The sequence below is a fragment of the Falco peregrinus genome, chromosome 7, assembly GCF_023634155.1.
Source record: "Falco peregrinus isolate bFalPer1 chromosome 7, bFalPer1.pri, whole genome shotgun sequence".
In the NCBI taxonomy this organism is placed as follows: domain Eukaryota; kingdom Metazoa; phylum Chordata; class Aves; order Falconiformes; family Falconidae; genus Falco; species Falco peregrinus.
Genome location: NC_073727.1, coordinates 47984398 through 48005347, shown reverse-complemented (window position 1 = coordinate 48005347; position 20950 = coordinate 47984398). Strand labels below are relative to the sequence as shown.

The 20950-nt window shown below is 35.4% G+C and overlaps 1 protein-coding gene across 1 annotated transcript in view; it reads left to right on the top strand.

Annotated features, from left to right (window-relative positions):
• Positions 1-20950, top strand: part of ADGB (androglobin) — a 118226-nt gene that overhangs the window by 34165 nt on the left and 63111 nt on the right. Inside the window, exons 7-13 of the mRNA XM_055810583.1 lie at positions 1862-1948; positions 3620-3810; positions 5395-5523; positions 11205-11299; positions 13359-13533; positions 14287-14377; positions 17110-17254. Of these exons, the coding sequence (XP_055666558.1) occupies positions 1862-1948; positions 3620-3810; positions 5395-5523; positions 11205-11299; positions 13359-13533; positions 14287-14377; positions 17110-17254 (913 nt within the window). The remainder of the gene's footprint in view (positions 1-1861; positions 1949-3619; positions 3811-5394; positions 5524-11204; positions 11300-13358; positions 13534-14286; positions 14378-17109; positions 17255-20950) is intronic.

Sequence of the window (20950 nt, the reverse complement as noted above, 5' to 3'; positions counted from 1 at the left end):
GGTGTAGGAGAGGCCTTGAAAGAAGCAGAAAAAAGGGGACCTGGATGAGGAGAGGCTGGCTGGAAGAGGAGACCAGAGAAGGAAGAACCCAGACACGGCAAAGGGACGGAGCAGTGTGGACAGGCCTGAAGAGGATGAAGAGACAGTATGGACAGTAGATGAACTTTTGAAACCTTGTGGGGGATTGGTGGCCGTGCTGGGGCAAGGCGTGTGAGCTACTTATTAGAGTTAACCTGGTATGGGATGGTTGCAGCCGGCTAGTTTTGATAGTGCTGTGACAAATTTCTTCCTAATATCTAGTCTAAATCTACTCTCTTTCAGTTTGCATCCATTGCCCCTTGTCCTATCACTCCGTGCCCTTGTAAAAAGTCCCTCCTCAGCTTTCTTGTAGCCCCCCTTTGGGTACTGGGATGTAGACATTAGGTCTCCCTGGAGCCTTCTCTTCTCCAGGCTGAGCAAAGCCACCTCTCTCAGCCCATCTTCATAGGAGAGGTGCTCCAGCTCTCTGATCCTCTTCATGGCCCTCCTCTGCACTTCTTCCAGCACGTCCATATCCTTCTTATGTTGGGGCCCCCCAGTGCAGTACTCCAGGTGGGGTTTCATGAAAGCAGAGTCATCTCACTTCTAGTTTGTTTTGTGAAGTCACATGGAGTCTGCAAAATGTTGTTTTAATACACATAGGAAATATATTTTGCTAAAAACTTTGTAATGACAAATATACACTTTTGTGAAAGCTGACGCTGTAAATCAGTAAAATCCCCTGTAGCTACAGAAGGTGCTATGTCTCCTTTTTAGATGTGTTTGTAAATTTATGCACAGAAAACTTTGCAAAGAAACTGGAGTGCTCTTGTCGTTTGCCATTATTCCTAAAAAGCTTCACATGTGGTTTTCTGCCAAATGGAAATGTTAAAGAATTTTTAATGAAATTTTAATTGTCAGCCTTAGCCAGTATTGACTTAACCAGTATGGAAAAACATTGTAAGCTACTTTGATGCTTTTGCTACAATTCTGCTGTTGTGGGCTGTACAGTGGTCCACTTCCCTGAAACTGGCCTGTGGTGCAATTATTGACAAATGATGGCCACAGGTTAGATTCCTATGAGATAAGCAATGAACACCAAGTGTTTAAACGACTAAGCTTCAGAAAATAATTCAAAACACTGATCTGGGTAGTCAAGCTTCCCTCTTTTGGTCATATCAAGTTATGCTTGTCAGAAGCATGGTCTGATGTACTTCTATGCAGGCTAGGGAGTTGCCTAGAGCTGCCTGTTAGGAAACTGTTTGCAGGGATGTGTTTGAAACACTGCATTTCTCCAGAGCTCAAGGGTTAGTTGTGGCCAAGCACTGGCGTCTTTAACCTTGGTCCTCTCAGGATCTACAGACAGAAATCTCTCTGGAGAGTGCTATCAATTTGAAAGAGTAGAGTGTGGTACACTGGAAATACAGACAACTTGTGCATAATAACCTGGGGGTTAGAGCAGCTGCTCAGGAAATCAAAGTTCTAGATTCATACCCCCCTTCTAGCATGAGGGATTTCAAACCCACAGCTCCAACTCTGCAAAAAAAGGCTTAACTGTGTGCCAGTATACTTAGTATGCTTGCTAACAATTTTGAAACTGTTGTTGTATCGGAGGGAATGCTAAAACAATGAACCTGATCCAATGGCATAAAAAATTTGGCTTTGTAGGCTAGTAGTCAGCAGTGGTTTGGAAAACTGCTGAAATTGCAGTTAATCACTTGTTTTTTAGCAAGCTGTTCTGTTTATTTATGGTTTTGCTCCTACAGAAAGCAATGTAGACTACAGAGTTTACTGCAAGTTGGTTATATTACAATTCTGTGTAACGTCTGCTTTTGTCTTATAGTATATGTGAAACTGGAAGAAGAGAGCTGGAGGAATTTACAGTTCTTCATACACTGACTGGATGGATACCAGAAGTTATTCCTCTCCAGTAAGTTCTTCTGTTAAACAATTTACATATTAGTTATTTAATATTTAATTCTATAAGGCATTATGAAAAATGAAGCTGAACCCTAGAAGTTGTCAGCATCAGTTTTGGGAAGTGTATGGGTTTTAATTCTGGCACTTGAGAAATATGCCTTCAAGGAATGCAATTTTATTGTGTTTTTCTTTGTGGGTCATACAGTTGCTTGTAAAGCTATTTATCATGTTAAGCTGGTGCCTATTCTTCATAAAATTAATTTATTTTTAACTAATATTAAACACTGTGGTGAAAACAGAGTTAGAGAAAACTTTGTTTCATGTAGTATACAAATATAAAATGTCTGCCAGTAATACTAATAACTTGAAATCTGAATGTCATATAGAAAGTATACTATAATGAATTTGGAAGTAATCAACTTCAGCTGGTATGCTGTTTTCACCTTTTAAATTGGAACAGTTGATATGCTTTTATTTCCAGTCAAAAACAGTGTTTCCAACCTATAATAACATTTTTCTTTTTTCCTGTGTGGTTCAAGTCTGTTTTGTGGTTTTAAAGAATAGACATTCTGATTTTGCAGCTTGTCATTTCATTTATTGAATGAATAACTAGGATACAGGGACTAAATATTCAGACTTTTAAAAATTACACTTTTCTGCCTTTTGGTGTATACATTCTAATGAATACCTAAATAAATAGTTTTGGTTTATATATAATTTATTTAGGTATAATTGTTCTTTATAACAGCATTTCAATATTAAATAAGTTCAGTCAAAGGCTGTTTCAGCTCTTATTGCAGCAATTTTTATGTCTCAAGCTACACTTGCAATTTAAGTTTTTGATATTTTGTGTCTTACAGTAGTTTGTATGTAGCCTATCTAAGTAACCTAAATTTTGGTTTTGTATGTAGCTAGTTTTTCAACTGCAACAGCAAAAACCAGTATTGACAACCCTGGAACTTACTGCAGATATAGTATGTTCTGGAATAAGAAAATGCGAATACCACAGAGTCTTTGCAATAGTAGTATAAGGTGGCTTTAGCTCATTGTACAATCAATTATTTTATTTAAAAAAAAAAAAAAAGGTTCCATGCAGTAAGCATGCTTGAGGGTTATTCATGGCCCTGAACGATTCATTCAGTTTTAGATGATTTCTGGAATCACTGAGATTCTGTGGAGAAACAGTACGACTGCAGCTGTCGTGTCATATCAAAAGTTGTTGTAGCTAGTGGAATCGGTGGAAGAGGCATGGAAGTACCTGTGCTGAAAAAGTTATGAAAACCTAGTTTGAAAGTACCTTTGGGAAGGTTTTTAATATACAGAGCCAGGATCAAGTTGTAGTTGGTGTAGCTGCAAAGTGGTCTGCCAATTTCCCTGCTGCAACTTTTATCTACTAAAATCTTTAGAAAGGATTCTTTATTTACATGCTTCTCTAACAACTACCTGTTTCTTTATGGGTCTGTCTGTAATCTATTCACAAATTGGCTGATGCACGAAATCAGGCAAGTGTGGTTTATTTGCTAAAATAACCCAGTAACTTTTCTTTGAAGAGTTGGACTGTCAGTTGTAGTATAGTGTTGTCTAAATGAACATCACACTTTCTTTTCTTATTACAAATATCATTCTCATTGACATATATATGTGGTGTTGTAGGGTTTTTTTGTTTGTTTTTTTTTTTAAGGCCTGGATACCTGGACAAAGTGTGGGGCTTTTTGAAAGAGATTGTGCCAGAATTTAAGTTGACAAATAAGAAAACTCCAGAACTTGATAGTCCTCAGTCAGATACAGAACCTAAAGAGACCAAAGACTCAGAGTTAAAGAATGAAGTTCCGTCTGTGGATAAACTTGAGAAAGCTGATAAAGCTGGCAAAGGTTTGTAATTTTAGGTAGTGTTATCTTTTTAGGCTAAATGTAAATAAAGTTAGCATAACCTCTGGCTTAGAATTTGTGTATCTTTATTATGCCACAGGCAATGTTTGTTGTCTCACCAAATATGTTGCAATGGTGTAAATTCGAAAAGGTTTTGCTTTAACTGTAGGTCTCATTAGAAGCAGTGCTAGTCTCTTATTTTATGAAAACAGCTTCATTTTATGGCAGAGATTTGTTCAGCTCTGTGTCACAGCTGTTTCTTTAAAGCCTGGTTCCTTGCAGAGACATAACAATCAGAGAGCTTACAGTTTCCCCAAAGGAAACACTACTCTGACCATAAATAAATTAAACATTTCATAATGGATGTTACAAAATGTGATTGCCTACAGAGTCCTAATAAGTACATTCTAATGTCTACCTGCATTTTTATTTATAGCAGCTTTTCTGTTTATGCTACTAGGTATAGGTATTAATTTTCTTCAAGAGCTGCTCATCCTATTTCCATTTAAATGAAAAACCTTAGGTTTAGAAACTTACTTGTTCCAGGGTATTGTTCTCTAGTGTCTGTATTTGAGACTAGTTTTCTTAGTTTTTGTTTTTAACTTGAAGGCATGGATGCAATTTCGCAACACTTCTAATGTCTTTGGAAGGTACAAATCGTATACTAAAATTTCTGTTTTTTCCTTGATTTTCAGAAAAATCCTTTCCTTCCACACTTTGAATCCCAAAGACTACGTCCTAATACCAGAAGTGTTACAAAAATCTTAGGAGAGACCTGGCTGAGGGGGTAGTCTGTCTTCTTAGGAACTCTTGCTCTCATTTTATGACCTACCCACCAGTATAGTAGATATTTCAGTTTGGAATGGACATGCACAGGGATGCAGCCCCTGGGAACAGCACTGTCGTTTGTCTAACAGGGTGCTGTAATTTATTCCGAGAAAACTTTGTAAATTTAATCCTGCTTAAGACATAGAAATTCTGTTAGTAACTGAAACAGCTAAAAATAAGGGAAGCATTATGTTATGATACAGCTCTGTAATCTCCGAGGCCACAAGCTCTGTTCAGATGCTTTATTAATGTTTGGGATCTTTTTCATTAGAAATGGATTTTCCTATAGTCTTAAGTTCTAAGGCTTGAAAGAAGGCAGTGATGGTGGGAGACTTTCTTCTTCCATGTCCATTGGGAACTTATGCCTCATCTGTGTTAGATTATTTTTTTTTTTCTGAAGTTACTGATGCATAGGAGCAAGGACATGAAGAAAATATTTAACACAGTGCCAGGAATTCAGGAATCCCAAGCATTATATAGGGACGTGACAGTTGTGCACTAACGGGAAGGTGGCACCAAAGCCTTCCTGGCCCCTTCTCAGTAAATCTGCATTTACATTTTAAGAGTGTTGGTGTTTTTTTAACTGAATGGTATTAGTTCTTTATTGTATCTCACAGCTCTTCTGAGTTGGAATAGTTTGTTGTTGATTTTTTTTTTGTAGTTTAGCTAAAATGTCATTGAAGTATTTTACACATATGAGACTTTATGACTGAAAGTTTGTATCTGAGAAAAATATTTAATCTTTATTTTGCTGAATAGAAAAAGCAGAGCAGGGAGAGAATGGAAGGAAGAAAAGCAGAGAAGGAGAAAAAGAAAAAAACAAGTTAACACTGCAATCTTCACGAACGTTGGCAGAAAGCCAGCATTCTCTTAAGGCCTTATCTGAAGGTGAGTCCTATTTTGAAGCTAAAAATACAGACAGGAGAGATATATATATAAAGCAAAGGGCTTTGCTTTTACTTGGTTTTGAACTTAATTGGGGGAAGGGATTATATATACTGATTTTTTAAAATATTGTAGTTTTTTTACAGGCTGAAGTCATTCTAACCTATTAAAATCTTGTAAATTATATTAAGAATAATATTGCAATAGTTTGTGTTTGATGTCAAAAGGTAAAGTAAATCTATGCAGAATATTTTGAAGTTGCTGGCCAGTCATGTAGGACCAAGATTTTTTCTACTAGTAAACTTTCTGTTAAAAAAAAAAAAAAAAGCCCAACCTCCCTTCTTCTCTAGTAACTTATCTACTTCATTCAGTAAATTGCAGCTGGAAAAAGCAGAAATGCTTCCTTGTTGAAGGGCAGGGTGACCACAGATATTCATGAGAATTCACTCCACAGTTTGTTTAATAATTTCTTTTCTTCTGGAAACGTAACTTGAATTTATTTTTTTGTATTGATACATTCATGATATCATAAAAATCAAGTTAATTCTTGATTTGTGCATTTCAATTTAATTATTTTAAAAAACCACCAATATATGGTTTAAACAAACCACAAGTGAATAATATGAATAAATTCAACTGATCAGTCAACAAGAAATGTTGTGCTTAGTAGCATAAAATACAGAAAATCTTCATTATTGTGCATTAAGCTGATTTGCTTTTGTGGTTGCTTATATTTGCATATATGCAGCATTTCCATTTGGCTAGCAGTAGGAAACATTTAATAACTAGAATATTATCTAGTTGCAAATCAGGACGTAAGAGTAGGTAGAACATCTGTCTTTGGGGAAATAGCTTTAAAGTAAAAATGTATAACAAGAATGCAATTCATTATGTAAATTGGATTCCTGATTCTTGATTTAAATCCTGATTAAAATTAGTGGTTTAAATAATTTTAATTTATATCAAACAGATATTGCTGTTTGTCATCATATTAATTTGCATTCCTACCTTATATACTATTAAAAGAGTTAAACAGCAATACATTTTAAAATGTATTGCAGGACCATAATTTGCTTTAGTGGTGGTAGTTGTGGAATAGGGAATGAGATGTTCCACGTGAACAGAAGGAACGTGACTAGTACTCAAGCACATCATGGAGAAAAAGCAAAGGCAAAGCAGAAGGATCCAAATGATGAATTCTAGAAACTGTGTGAAATGAGTGAAAGCACATTAAAAATCAGGCAGTGTTTCTGTATGAAAAACTACATGGCATTTTGATCTTTGTTCTGCCATTTAAAGCACAGTTTATGTTGTTTTCTGAAAGAGAGATAGTGGCCTGTGAAGAGGTTATTTAGAAAGGTTATTAGTTTAGGGCTCAAATACGATGGTCAGAGAACTCTTTCATCCTAGGCTTGAACCAGAAACGAGTTTTGAAAAAGATTGAGGTAGATAGCTAACTAGTAAACTTGATAAGAATTTGAACAGAACTAGATGTGGAGATTATAAAGTCAGAGGCAGTGAGATAATTTAAGATTGTTGGACTGCAAGGGAAAAAACCCAGAACTGCAGTTTTAAATAATACTGAATTCAACCACATTTTTGTTGTGAGTTTGTAGCCACAGGAGAAGAAGCTTGCAGGCTTTATGAGACACAAGGGCTGGGTTCAAAGTCAGACTTCTGAGGCAGTAGTTGCAAAAAGTTTCCAAATTTTCTTGGGAATGTTGTAACAGTGACTTTACTAAATGCAACAATGTTTTTTTTTCTTTTTTTTTTTGTTACCTTTCAAGCCACTTATGAAAAAAATAATCATTTTGAGCACCATAAAAGTATGTATTTCCTTATTGCAATATTTTGCTCTACCTGTTGAGTGTGAGGACTTTGAGGGAATTGTTCTTTCTGTGATAAATGTGAATTATTTCTAAAGAGGTATTTAAGTATTCTTGATATTGTTGATATTTTATTTCTAAAATGACAAAACTTTTTGTATTCATTGCATTGTATAGGCATTACCTTGTTTAGTTTCGTACACATTGACATACCACTTACTTCGAAGTATTTGGAAACTTCTCTTACAGGCTTTTGGTTTTGTGTGGGTTATGATGTTTTGGTGGATTGAGGCTGGCTGGCAGCTAAGCCCCCACCCAGTCACTCACACCCCACCAGTGGGATGGCAGAGAGAATCAGTAGTATTGAACCTCTTGCCCACCTCCAGCATGCTCGCTGGGGTAGCAGAGGAAGAAACAGAAAGATTTAACGCTATGTGAGTGCTGCTCAGCAACAGCTGACACATTTGGATCTGTTACTAACACTGTTTTGGTCACATATCTAAAACACAGCACCACATGGGCTGCTGTGAAGAAAGTTAGCTCCATCCCAACCAGACCCAACACAAATGTATAGATACACTTCTGAATCACTTAAGTACTCAAAGCAATGCCTACTGCACTCCCGAAAGTTACAGGATCCTCAAAATGTTGGACCTGTTTCTCTATTCATCCTGTTGCATGGACCCAGCAGAATAAGGAGCCCTTCACCTAGGCAGTCAGGGCTCTTCCTGAGAGCAGCCAGCTCTCTGGTCCTGTGGCTTGTCAGCCAGCCAGTCCTTGGGAAGCTTTTGTAGACAATTCAAGTGTTCCTCCTGGCCCATTTTAGCACACAATCTGCAGTTTTCCACTCAGCAGCTTTTCTTCCAATAACTATTTCTCCTTTCATACCTAGGAGTCAGTTTATTCCATAAAAAGTGTTTATGATGATATGATAGGATCTACTTGGGCCCCTTGTCCCTATAAAGAACCACCACTCCACTTTTCATTTATGTTTCTAGAGTAATGATTTTCCTAATAATTTCTGAACTGCTGGAAAGGGAATACTATTCCACTGGAGAGGGCGTTAGCCAGGTATTTGAGCATTTGTTCTACAAGTCAGCCATTTATTTTTGCTAAGTCTCATTGTGCCTTGATACGAGTTTTGTAATTAGAGACAATAGTATTTTCACAATATTATAATATTACACAAGTGTTGGAAGAGTTCTTTTCATTTTCCTTTGCCTATTCAAAAGAGTTTTCACTTAGAAGTAGGGACCAGAGCCTAGCATTTTGTTCCAGCTTTTCAAATGCATATTACCATACTGTAATATTTATGTCAATTCTGAAAAGCACGTACATCGTTTTTCTGAAGAATAGAAAACCACCCTCCAATAGACTAAGCTAATCCATGCCTAACACAACCACAGAGGTTAACATAAGAGCTGCATACATGATAAGAAGGATATTAAAAGCCAACTGAAGTGTTTTGGAAAGTTAAAACTCAGCATCAGCCTGTTTGACAAAAAAATATTTAATAGAAACATTAAGGTACAGTGAGAAAATTCTTTTGTGAGTCTTCAAAACCTATGATTTTTTAAAAAATAAAAACAGTTCAGAACTACTGAAACTAGTAATTTTAATTCCTGGTCTGTCTTTTTAAGTGGCTGAATATATATTTTACATGGATCAATTCAAATGATACTTTCCCTTCTACCAGGGACTGAAACATTTGTTCAGGTTCCGTAGTACTCACTCTCTGTAAATGAATTTGCAAAGCCATGAATGTGAAACATAAGCAGCTACAAGAATTCAGAAATTTTTAGCAAAGCACCATAGAATTCTTAAATCCACATGGGTGGCTATAAATAACGGGCTTTGTTGAATCTGTTTTGTTGTACCATATGTTATAAAATTTTTCATCAAGGCTATCAGTCTTAAGTAGTTTCCCCAGATGCTGATTTCACACTAATCAACAGTACACTTGGTGGCAAATAATTTGCATACATCCTCCTTACTTTTTGTACAGTGGGAAAAGGTCAAGTAATATATTATTTTTTAAAACATACTGGCATATCTAAAAAATCTTTCTAGTATTGTAATAGTATTATTAAAGTGAATATGGTGTGCCTGGTTAATCATTTGCATGCTCTAATAATTTGTTCATTGCTGTTTATTGTCTGTCCTGCAGACATTGTATTTCACAACCCATCTGGACTGAGTGTGACCTCTTTACATTCCACCTGGTATTTGGTTAGATACTTTTATTTGATAAATACTTCTGCAAGCAATGAAACTGATATGTCTTGTGGCAGTACTGTTCTGTAGTGTGTAAGACATCATAGTTACTACTGCCGTATTTGTAACAGATCAGATATGTCAGTAGACACTGAGATTAAACCTAGATTATAGCCTTGCTTTTGAATAAATTGAAACCCACAGCTAACACAAGAGCTGTGGTTGATACAGAAATCGCAAGCGTGCAGTGAGAAATATTAAGAATCCACTGGAAAATAACTCTGATTTACCATCAGCTGATATTTAATTAAGTAATTGAATTTCTGGAAGAGTATTTAAGATTCAGAGATATCTTACTGTTTTAAGAAAAATAATATGACAAATCGTCTAAATAAATGGAGTCTGGTATTTTCCAGCCACTTGTCTGTCTTTCCTTTTCCTTTCTTTTCCCTTTTCTTTCTTTTTTTTTTCTTAATATGCAGATAGCATTGTTTTATTCCATTTCACAGAAAATACCTATTCTTAGAACAACTTCCAGCTGAATACTTACTAAGTGTAGGAAGCAATTATCCTGTATTTGAGGTGGAGCTGAAGAGAACAAAGACAAGACATTGTGGTGAAAAACAGGTGTCACAACCTGTGTACTGAAATCTGCTCTTCATATGCTTTCTTAGATGACTAAGGGAAAACAGAAATAGATAGTCTTCTGTTGGAGCTGCCTTTTAGGTCAAACTGCAGACCTGTGTTTCTAATACTGTCTTTTTTAGATTTCTAGTTTTCCTTTAGCATGAGTGAACTGGCTGTCAGCCAGACAGCTTTGGTTTCTCTTCAGGAATTAACAATGGCTTCTTTCACAGATACAGGTATGAGATGATTGCATGGTTGCCTAGTGCAACAGGTTCCTAGGGGTAACAAAGCGAACATGCCCTTGCTTCTATGCCTTGCCTCTGGCAGAATTAAAAGAAAAAAAGCTCCCATAGGGTGTGGGATAAGAGCTATGGAGTCATACCCTCACACTTTCTGAGGCAGCCATCATCACCTCCATTCTCCCATCTCCTTGGCAGAAGTATGAGCAACAACCCTGGTTTATAAGCACTTTGTTTCTCAAACTGCTTATCTCAAGCTTCATATCCATGGCAAAAGTGGCCAGAGCACTGGATTTTGATTCTTTTGTTGGCAAGGTTGAATTTTGCTTTCACTGGTGAGCAGCCTTTAGCTAGTACTGACCAGTCGGTGCTTTTTTATTTCATCTACCCAGATGGTGTGTATTGTGTTCTTCATGCTAGTATCTAGTATTTTTAAATTTTGAAAAAAAAAGCAAAATAACGATGTCAAGAGCTACATCTGACCTTTTGCATTTCTAAGTCGTGGTTTCTGTTATTCACTTGTGTAGAAGAAATAAAATATGCAAAGTAGATGACCTAAATAGATTAAGAATTAAAACAATGAGTTTTTTCCATCTATGGCTTCTCTTCTGAGTAGTTTTCAATGAGCTCTTGTTTTCAATGAAATAACAGTCAGTAAAAGAAAAGAATAATAAAAATAAGGCAGAGAAAGCAGAATAATTTAGAGTGAGATACAATAACATTTATTTACTGTTTACAGCTTACCCGGTTCTAAGGTATGTTGATGTTTTCTGTGTAGAGTCTTCTGTGCCAGCCCAGCCCGAAATGGCCGTGTATGCTGCCTGTGTACCACTACACTTGTTTGAAGAGGATATTTTTTCGTTAGGGCAGATGGTAAGGTTCTGTGCTCTGAGAACAGGAAGGCATTACTTATTTTATTATCAGGGAGTTTCATTTGTAGCATCTATGTTGTAAAAAAAATAAAATAAAATTAGTGTCGTGAAGCTGTCGCCAGGTAATAACAACCAGTTAAATTTATCTGTATTCTGAACATGCATTTTCTTGCCACAGCCTGCTCATTTTTTCAGTTTTTTCCACTTTCCTCTGGATCCCAGAAGCTGAAGTCTCCTAGGAGAGACTAGTTTTGGACTAGAAAGTGCATCATGATGAGAGACTTCTAAATGGAAAGCCTAATTATTTTAAGGGCTACTTGAAAAACATGATTTTTTTTTTTAAGACTACAGTTACTGACTTCTCCAATATACATTTTCTGATATGTTTTCTATAAGGAATAGCATGTTTATATCCTTGTATATCATTGGTGTTGCAACTGGTGAAAGCAGCTGGAGAGAGTATAACATCATGCAGCTGGGGAAAAAAACAATGCTTAAATTTCCACTTAGTCACTCACGTTCTGCAGAAAGCTATTAGTAATCCAGAGCAGGCTTTCTTGAGTTGGTTATTAATTAGATCAAATATTTTGTACATTTAAATCATATTTATCGTAATTAGAACATTAAAATTTCAGCTGCCTTTTCAGGAAACTGATAGGCTTCATAGAATAAAGAAATTTACACAAATGGTTTGCAGGTGTTATGCTTACTGCTCGTAATTCTTGCATTTTCTTTTTAGATTTTCTTTAAGTTGTGTTATGTATTTTAAGCTGTTTTGAAGACTAGCTTGTTCTCTGTGATTTTATTTTAATTTAATTTAAGTTCTCAAACAATACAGTCTCTTTGCTAATAATAAGTCATCAAAAATCAAACAAAATGGTGACATAGGGATATGTTGTTCCTGCCACTTAACGTCTTGAGTCTCAAACTTGGCTTCAGTGTGTTAGGGTATAAAGATGACTGAAAAAGAGGCATGGCAGACCAAATAGGATGAGGCAGATGAATCTATATGTCTAAACCAGTATTTTAGTAAAAACTGCCAGAAAAACGGAAATTGTCAGAAATTAAACATAGAAGTGTAGTAGATTTCTTGTGGTTAAAATGGTTTAAAAAACACCATTCCTGTAATATATCTTTATACATTCAGAGGTCAAAGGAGGCTGTTATATTGCTTGTGTACTTTACCATGTTTAATTTGATCCTCTCCTTTCATGTAACTCTTGACAACCACAGCTACATTCTTTGCAGAGTTTGTACAGAACATTAGGAACATTTGACGGAGCAGGAGCAATTAAGAGACTTGCTGATGAGCATGTTAAAGCAATAAGTTATGGGTGGTTTATTTAGCAAATAAAAGGTGTATTTTTAAAATAAAAAGGACGTAGAAATCTTGTAACAGAACTTTCCATAGTGAAAAATGTGAAATACTGGACCATTATTATTTTAATGGGAAGAGCACCACTCAATGTCCACATCTAAAATTGCTCTTAAGTCTGTTGCTAAGGGCTTTGGTACACAGGTCAGCTGCAGTGTCTTCAATGTGTTTTCTTAATTAGCCAGCTTAACTTTAATGATTTATTGGTTCAAAGTGATATTACATTATGGAGATCTCACAAGTTACCTAAAAGACCAGCTGCTTTAAGAATTGCTGCTTTTTAAATTCAGCATGAAGTAAGGACTTTTTTCCATGGAAAAAGTATTTTAAAATATGTTTATTTAAATCAAAATATTGTCACTGTTGGTTTCTTACATCTTCATTCTGCTTCACTTATATGTTCTCTGTAGCACCTAACCCAATATGGTTGTATAAATAAGTTGAAAAAAGTGACAAATCTATTATGAAAAGTAAAATATATGTAAATACTTCTAAGTACTCAATTATACTTATTCTCCTGAATATCAAATTCTAATTAGAATATTTCTGGATAGTCTTGTCAGGCGAACTATTTTTGTTTCATTCATTATCCAAGCAGTTAGATTGTGCATACTGTTCTTCTTTGTCAGAGATGTGTGATTTGAAAGATCTGACCCTACTCAGATTGTCTTTCCATGTTTTGTAGGCTGATTCTTCAGAGAAGCTGAGGCAATATGGGCTTACCCACACATGTAGCCATCCTGTCCTGATCACTAGAACTAGGTCCTGTCCTCTGACAGCACCGCCACAACCACCACCAGTTCCTCGTTGGAAACTTTTCCGTCAGAAAAAGGAAACTGTTGTGACATCTGAGCCCCAAGGTCTGTCTGCTTAAACCTCCAAAATAAAATTGTAATTACATTTTAATTATTATAAACATTTTCAACACCAAACTTAGAACATTAGTTTAATTTCAATGGAACTTCCCTAGGGATTACTTTTTCTCTCCCGCAGCACCCCACCCCAATTTTGTATTACTTGCCCCTAGCCCTATTATTTCTTAAATGCTTTGGGAAGTGTCTTAATTTATCTCCAAAAATCAGTCTACTGCTGAAAATTAAGAGGGATTGCTATCAAAGCAATCATCAGCTCTCTGATGTGAAGCCATGAAAGCTTCTGAACACCTTTTAAACATTTAAAGTATGTAACTAGTCCTGCCGCAACTCATAGGGTAAACTTGTTCTAGGGTTTGTCTATACTGCATAATGGAGTTAAATGCATGATGTGAGATAGCTTGAATATGAAGGCATTGTAGGCATGCTAGCAAAACATACTGGGATAAGAAACAGAGGAAATAAGCAAAGGCAGAATATGCTGCCACAGTTGTTTTGCGCTAATTTGGAAAACCTTATGTGTAGGTTAAACACACTTCTAATACCTTGCAGAATAAGGATCAGAGTATTAAGGACTTTTTCTTTCGTGACCTAGTCACCCCTGTTTGTTATCTTCCTTTCAAGTGTATGCAGTGATATTTGGAGAATTATTTAGGGGTGATGAATCACCTAGGAGAACTATTTGTCAAAATTATACTATTAAATATTTCTTTATATATTTAACAAGCTGCTTTTTTCCAGAGCCTGTGGTAAAGAAGCCTGAAGAACATGTTGAGATCTCTAGACTATTTGTGAATTACAAATCTAATCTTATCACAATACCCACAGACATGTAAGTATTCAATGTAGTTTCAGCATTACCATTGTATTATTAGTCCATTTCACTGTGGAAGTGAGATGGCTTCTGTTTACTGGTGTCACAGGGAAAAACTGCTCAGTTCATGTAGTCTAAAGTACATCAGGATGAGAGTATTGATTTATTGATGTCACGTAATTAATTGGCAGTGAACTGTAAATCTAGGGTCAATATCAGCAGTACAACAGATAAACCACTGTACTAGATGCTTTAAAAAGTTAACCAACACCTACAAAATTCTGAACACCTTTTAATAACTAATCACAAGAATTTCTAATCACGCACACAGAGGCGTACACCTGCAATGATATGCACCCTCCTGGCACAGGGTACAGGCATGCCTTCTTTCAGGAGTGCAGATTCTTCTATGTGCACACACCTCCTGTTGGAGATGCAAGTTGGGGTGCTCAAAGCTTTAAATGCTGCTCCATAAAATCTGCTAATCTACATGCTGGTGAGAAGGGCCACCGGGAGGTGGATGTGCACACACCTTAGGGGTGGGTTCCTACTTGTCACACCCTGTACAGCCAGTCCCCTCGGTAGATGCTTGCTTCTCAGGGCATCTGACGTTGAAGGACAGAGAGCTCTGTCACGCAAAAACACTTGCAAGTTTTTCTACTCAGTGGGCCCTGAATCACAGAATATTCAGTAGGTCGCTTCCACCAGAAATAGGAATGTTCTATGAAGTCTTTCAAATTTTTCCTCAAACTACTGGTCTTTTTCAATTCCTGCACATTAACAAGGAAGTCATTGACTGGCCAGTCAGTACTTTAATGGGCATTAACTATTTGGCATGTAACGATTAATGTTAATGTTTATGAATAAAACAGGCTGTTCTCTGTCCATTATAGTTGTTACAAGAAGCCTGAGAGTGCAGGTGAAGTTCATGCTCAAAACACAACTTTGCATAAATGCCTTTTAAAGACTATTTGGAAGTCTTATAAACCCTTGAAAGCCAGGATCTTTATACAGGGTGTCTTAGAGAGGAAGTTTCAGAAATTGATGTATACATGACCTCTGGACAATATTCAGTATAATACTTGCTCACTGACAAGAAAGAAAGGCTTACCCTTAAGTGTATCAAGGCCTTGTTTGTTTTCCTATGACCCACTGCGTAACAAATTTCTGTCAGGCTTCTGCTTATGATGTAGACATTCAGCAGACAACTGCTAGAATCATTAATCTCTCATTGTGACTGAACTCCTGACAGAGGAAGTATTTAATGTATCATATACCGAATGAGCACCAAAATGTTTGTCATTTTGGAGGATGTTTCTGTTCCTCAGACTGAGTCCAACCATTTGTAAATTATTGGAGGCATGTATATTTTTTAAAGGGTGTACACCTTTTGTTAAGTACATCTCTAAGTAAACTGAATAAATTACATACTTGGCAGCTTCTGAATTTTGACCATCCTGATTTGATGGGTTGATATTAAACTAGTTAGATATTTTTTTTATTTTTAAATAGCAGCATTTGTCCATGGAAGAAATGACCTTTGAATATTCTGGGAATATCATTGTTTTGCTGATACAGTTGCATTTTATTGGTTTTAAATACATTAAATTACTTACTGTTTGTTTTGAAATAGCAGGAGTAGAAATCAATAAAAATGCTCTAGGCAATATCCATTAATAGGTTAGTAAAAGAATCAGAGAATAATAATTAAGATGTTACATTATTTGCATAACAATATATTTTATGTTGTTTTTTCATATGTAATGGGTTGTTTCATGGTCAACTGACCCATTTTGTCAAGAACAGTTTATTTAATGTGCCAAGTTTCCATGGCTATCAGCTAATTTAATGTCTTGTGATTTAATTAACAGGTAGTAACCAAAACTAAATTACAAGTATTAGCATTTCATTAAAGTAATATAGCTGCCCAAATAAGATAAGGGACTTAATACACAGTTGGGACTGAAACTATTTAATCTCTTACCTTTATTCTAATAAAATATGTTGAAACACTCAAAGGCAAGATAATTGTGACTGTTACTGATAAAAATCTTGGTATTTCATTACCTCAATCCTTAAGAAGAGGGCCAGATAACACATGCTTACATTTTTCTGTTGTTTATTGCTGCAGTAGCACAATTATGTTTATGCATGTCTAACTGGCATGTGTGTAACATTGTTTTGATCTTCTCCTAGTTCACTTAACAAGCAGTTACTGATATTTCCATCAGTTTGTACTTCTGCCTCCACTGAAGTCAGCAACGGAGCTTTCTTTTACTACAGCCAGAACAGGCCTTCCACAGGTTTCCTTGGTTATTGTGTGTGTTAGCTTAATGGTAGCTATGGAGACCTGTTTTGAGGGAAAAGAAAAACCTATTCTGACACAAAACTTTTTTTCTCTACCTCCATTTAAGTAGTGCACATTATAATGCCTTTTTTTTGTTTCTGGGGGCCATATAAATTTATTCACTTCTGGTGTTGTCATCCAGTTTTCCTCAGCTGACAGGTTTTCATTTTTTGAGAATCAGTTGGAGGCAACATTTCAGGTCTTTTGAGCATAGGTATGTGTAGAGCCAAGTAATGATAAGGAATATATGCATATATAGATTTTCTGCTGCCCTCTTAATCTGTCAAAATAAAGGAGATGCAAATTATTTTGACAAAATTCTGTTAAGAATAATAGTTATGAAGACTGTCATTTGAAAGTAAATGTATGGATTAAAGTGTTTGATTTTTCTTCTATTATTTAGCCGCTTTCCACAGTCTACCATCAAAAAAGGATTTCATTCTGTATCCTGTCTCCCTCCTGTTACTGAAAGAGATGAAAATGTAAGTGACAGTAATGTGGATATGAATCAAAGTGGGAGACACTCGAATGCAGAAGACTATTTTCAGGTAATAATTTTCCTAATTATTTTTAACTTGACCTATTTTTATATTCCAAAGAACAGTGAAAGGCAAAATAGAAAATACTTAATACTTAAACACAAGTTTTTAAAGACTTTTCAGTAAGCTTTTTTTCCCCCTGCTATATAAGTAAATCCCCTACCCTTTCCACTTCATAGTTGCATTGATGTGTACTGGGTGGGAAATCTTTCCTAATACTTTTTGGTTTAACCTTATTTTTTTATGAATTATACCTCACATTCTAAATGTCCTATTGCTAATGCTATGAAGTATTTTGGCTTTGCTCTTTAAAATCAGTTTGGTGGGAGAATGTTAAGAAGATAGTCAGGTGTTGTTATAAATAAACGTTACCTCATTGATTATTGTTATTCGGCTACAGTGAAGGGTGTACCAAGGCACGTGACTATTTGAAAAATGTAAACTTCATAAACACATGCCTTTTTTTAAGGCATCCTTATTTGGTTCTTAATTGAAAGACTTCAGGCTAGATCTAGAAAAAGAGTTAAGGCTTCAAAGATTAGTTTGCCTGCTCTTAAATTTCACTTTACCTTGTAAGGGATTCCTCAGCCATGAATTAGACCCTCTGGCTTTCTGAGCGATATCATGAGAGCGACGTTCCTCCCGACAGGTTCACTAGATGCAGCACACTGACCATAGATTGCCCAAGCCACCTAAGGAAATGCTAGTTACTAAGTACTAGTCTCCACTGTAATTCTCCAAGACAGATAAGAGGAATCTTACCCAAGTTCAGTAAAACGTTACTAGGATGCCTTTGGGCAGTTCTAACTACTGTGAGGTGGTTTGGTTTTTTTTCCTTTGTTACTGTCCTTGTTTTTAAATTGGTATGTGCATGTGCTACCTAAGTCTGCTTTTAGATAAACCTTTAACAAAATGCTCCTTCTAATATTTAAATCTTATATGTTGAACAGAGAAAAATGTGTACTTCTAAAGAGTTTCTGGACAGTACACTATTTCATGCAAAATATTTTGTATAGAGAAATAATTTACAAAATAGAGAAACAGGGACATAAATATTGAAACAAACAAATAGAGCTCCACTGAGTTGACTTTATTTGCTCAATACCTACAAATGAACTCAACGTGGCAGCACCAGTATCTCTTCAATTTCATTCGCATTGCAGCTAACACTGCTCATAAGAACATTTGATAGCATTTCTCTTTTTGACTTTAAAAAAATTGAGGGGGAAAAGCAGTCTACCCAACATACAAATGCATTTAATTAAGTTCTAATCAAAATCTGTGTTCAAATCAATAAACCAGTTCTATTTTGGGGAAGATGTAATTTTAGCTTGTAAATGTTTAGTACAGTTCTCCCTGCTACATTTATTTTCTATCCCAAGCAAAGAGCGATTACTTTTTCCTTATCTGTTACATTTAGTATGATTACAGTACAGAAAATAATTTAAAAGAACCTATAAAATGTATTCATCCATAGTGCTGCATAAAGGAAAAAAGCAAGAAAATCCTTATCTGCACAATCCTGTAGTAAAGATGACCTAATAATTTTAAAATTTCTACTGTCCTTTTCTGGGCAAACAGATAAATCTACTTGGGGATAACATTTGTGGTATTTGGTTGATCTATAGTGACTTCCTGTAGGGCTGCAAGATGTGTTTGAAGATCAAAGACATACTGTTAAGGATAGTATATAATAAGGTATCTTCATGAACAAAGAAAAAGAGAATTTAGTTTGGTAGATTTTGAAGTAAAAGGGAAATAATTTTCTATGTAATTTTTGGAGTGCATATTTATAGGTTCCTCTTCAGAGATGCTCTCATATCATTTTTGTATTTCAGATGTGAAACTCAGTTGTTTTAAACTGTTCTGTATCTATTGTGTATATAGAAAATATGCATGTGTGAATATAGTTATTGTGTATTTATGATTTAAAAATAAGGCAATTCTGTAGTGAAGCAGAATTCTTTGCAATAGAATATATATGTAGCTATTTTGTATTTTGCATACATTTTATAAACAATAGTTTAATTAGTACTTCATTAATATTTCACCTTTTAAAGTCTTTTTAATAATTGCAGCTTATGAAAATCATTACAAAAGAGCTGTAAGTAGCATCTTAAAATATATAATATTTATTGGTTGTATGACTTCAGTCTCTCTAGCTGTACAGATATAGATTTAGTTATTTACAAACTATAGACGTTTATGTGCTGTAAGCATAAAAGTAGTTCGGAACATCACTTTGATTTTCTTCCCTAGTCCAAAAGTGTAAAAACCACATGAATATGGAAAGCTGGTTTGTTGCAGTAGGACACGTGGACACGGAGAGGCAAGGGCAAGTAAGAAAATACAAGACAGGCATTGATAAAACTGGAATGGTTGGAAGAAGATATGTATGTGTCTTAGTCTGAGGGTGATCTGATTCAGCTGTGAAATGTAAGAAGTCATGAGCAGCTGACTGACTTATACTTGAACTTTTGCCTCAATTTAAAACTCAGCTGAAAATGCTATATTTATTAATAGTTGCAGTATGTGACTAGGACTGCATTTCTGTGCGTTGTGAAAGAAAATAATGTTTCTAACTTGCAGATCTATCTTAGTTTCACATATTACATCAACCAAATTACATAGATACCTCTGGGAGATTCATTATGGCGGAGCTTTCTTTCCATAGGTTTAAAACTTGAAATAAAAATATACATGTATACTTTTTTTAAAAATCGATTAATGATTTAAAAAGCAAACACTGAAAGAGAAACTTTGGTAAACTCACTAGATTACTGGTAATTTGTAGAATTTTGTGTTGTAGTATCCTGAGCGTGAATAACTTTGGCTCCATTTTAAACTGTGCAGTTGCTATTCGGGAGACCTCTGCTTTGAAAACTTTGATATAGATTTGGTAGATCTTTGGGATGCAGTAGTTTTATGCTTTGAGCTGACTGAAATTCAGTCAGTTGCTATGCCAGACACTCAGCAAGTTAAAATTGGCATATTTCAATTCACTGCAATGTAAACTGTATGAAGTTACATCACTGAATATCTGCTTCACTGTTCCTAAGGTCTGTTGTCACAGAAACAGAGACCAGTGATAAATGAAAGATAAAATTTTAGGAGCCAGATAAACCTTCTTTGAAGAATATCAAGTTGAAAGACATGGCATTATCCCTCGTGTTCCCAAAGTACTCCTCCCAAAGAACAAAAAAATGCTTTATTATTGATTTTTTTCAAACTTTTTTTGCCTTGAATTTCCCATCCCCTCTGATTTTACAGTTCTGAAAGCTTTGTAGATTTGCATTAGGAAAAAAAATCTTTAAAAATATCTCTTTTTGGTAGTTAAATTGACCTTGAATCACACTATTATTAAGGAAATAAATTTTGTGAATTTTTTAAAAACCTCCATAAAATAGGGCCCAGTTCTTTAATGAAAAGGCTTGCTTTTATTTTTCTTCACTAGGAAGGTAAGTAAATTATACATGTAAGATGTGCTGAAACGCATGTGAAAGTAGGATTTTGGCTTTTTCCAGTTGGCTGGAAAAAATTATAATTATTTGTGGAATAATAGCTTCCTGAAATAGAAAGATTTTAGAATCTGATTCTTTTTCTTTAATTTTTGTTCCTTATCCATTTTTGTGGTCAGGAAAAAAGTGAAAGTGTCGTCATATGTAAATTGCACAGTGTCTTACAGTTTTCTGGAACAGTAATTTT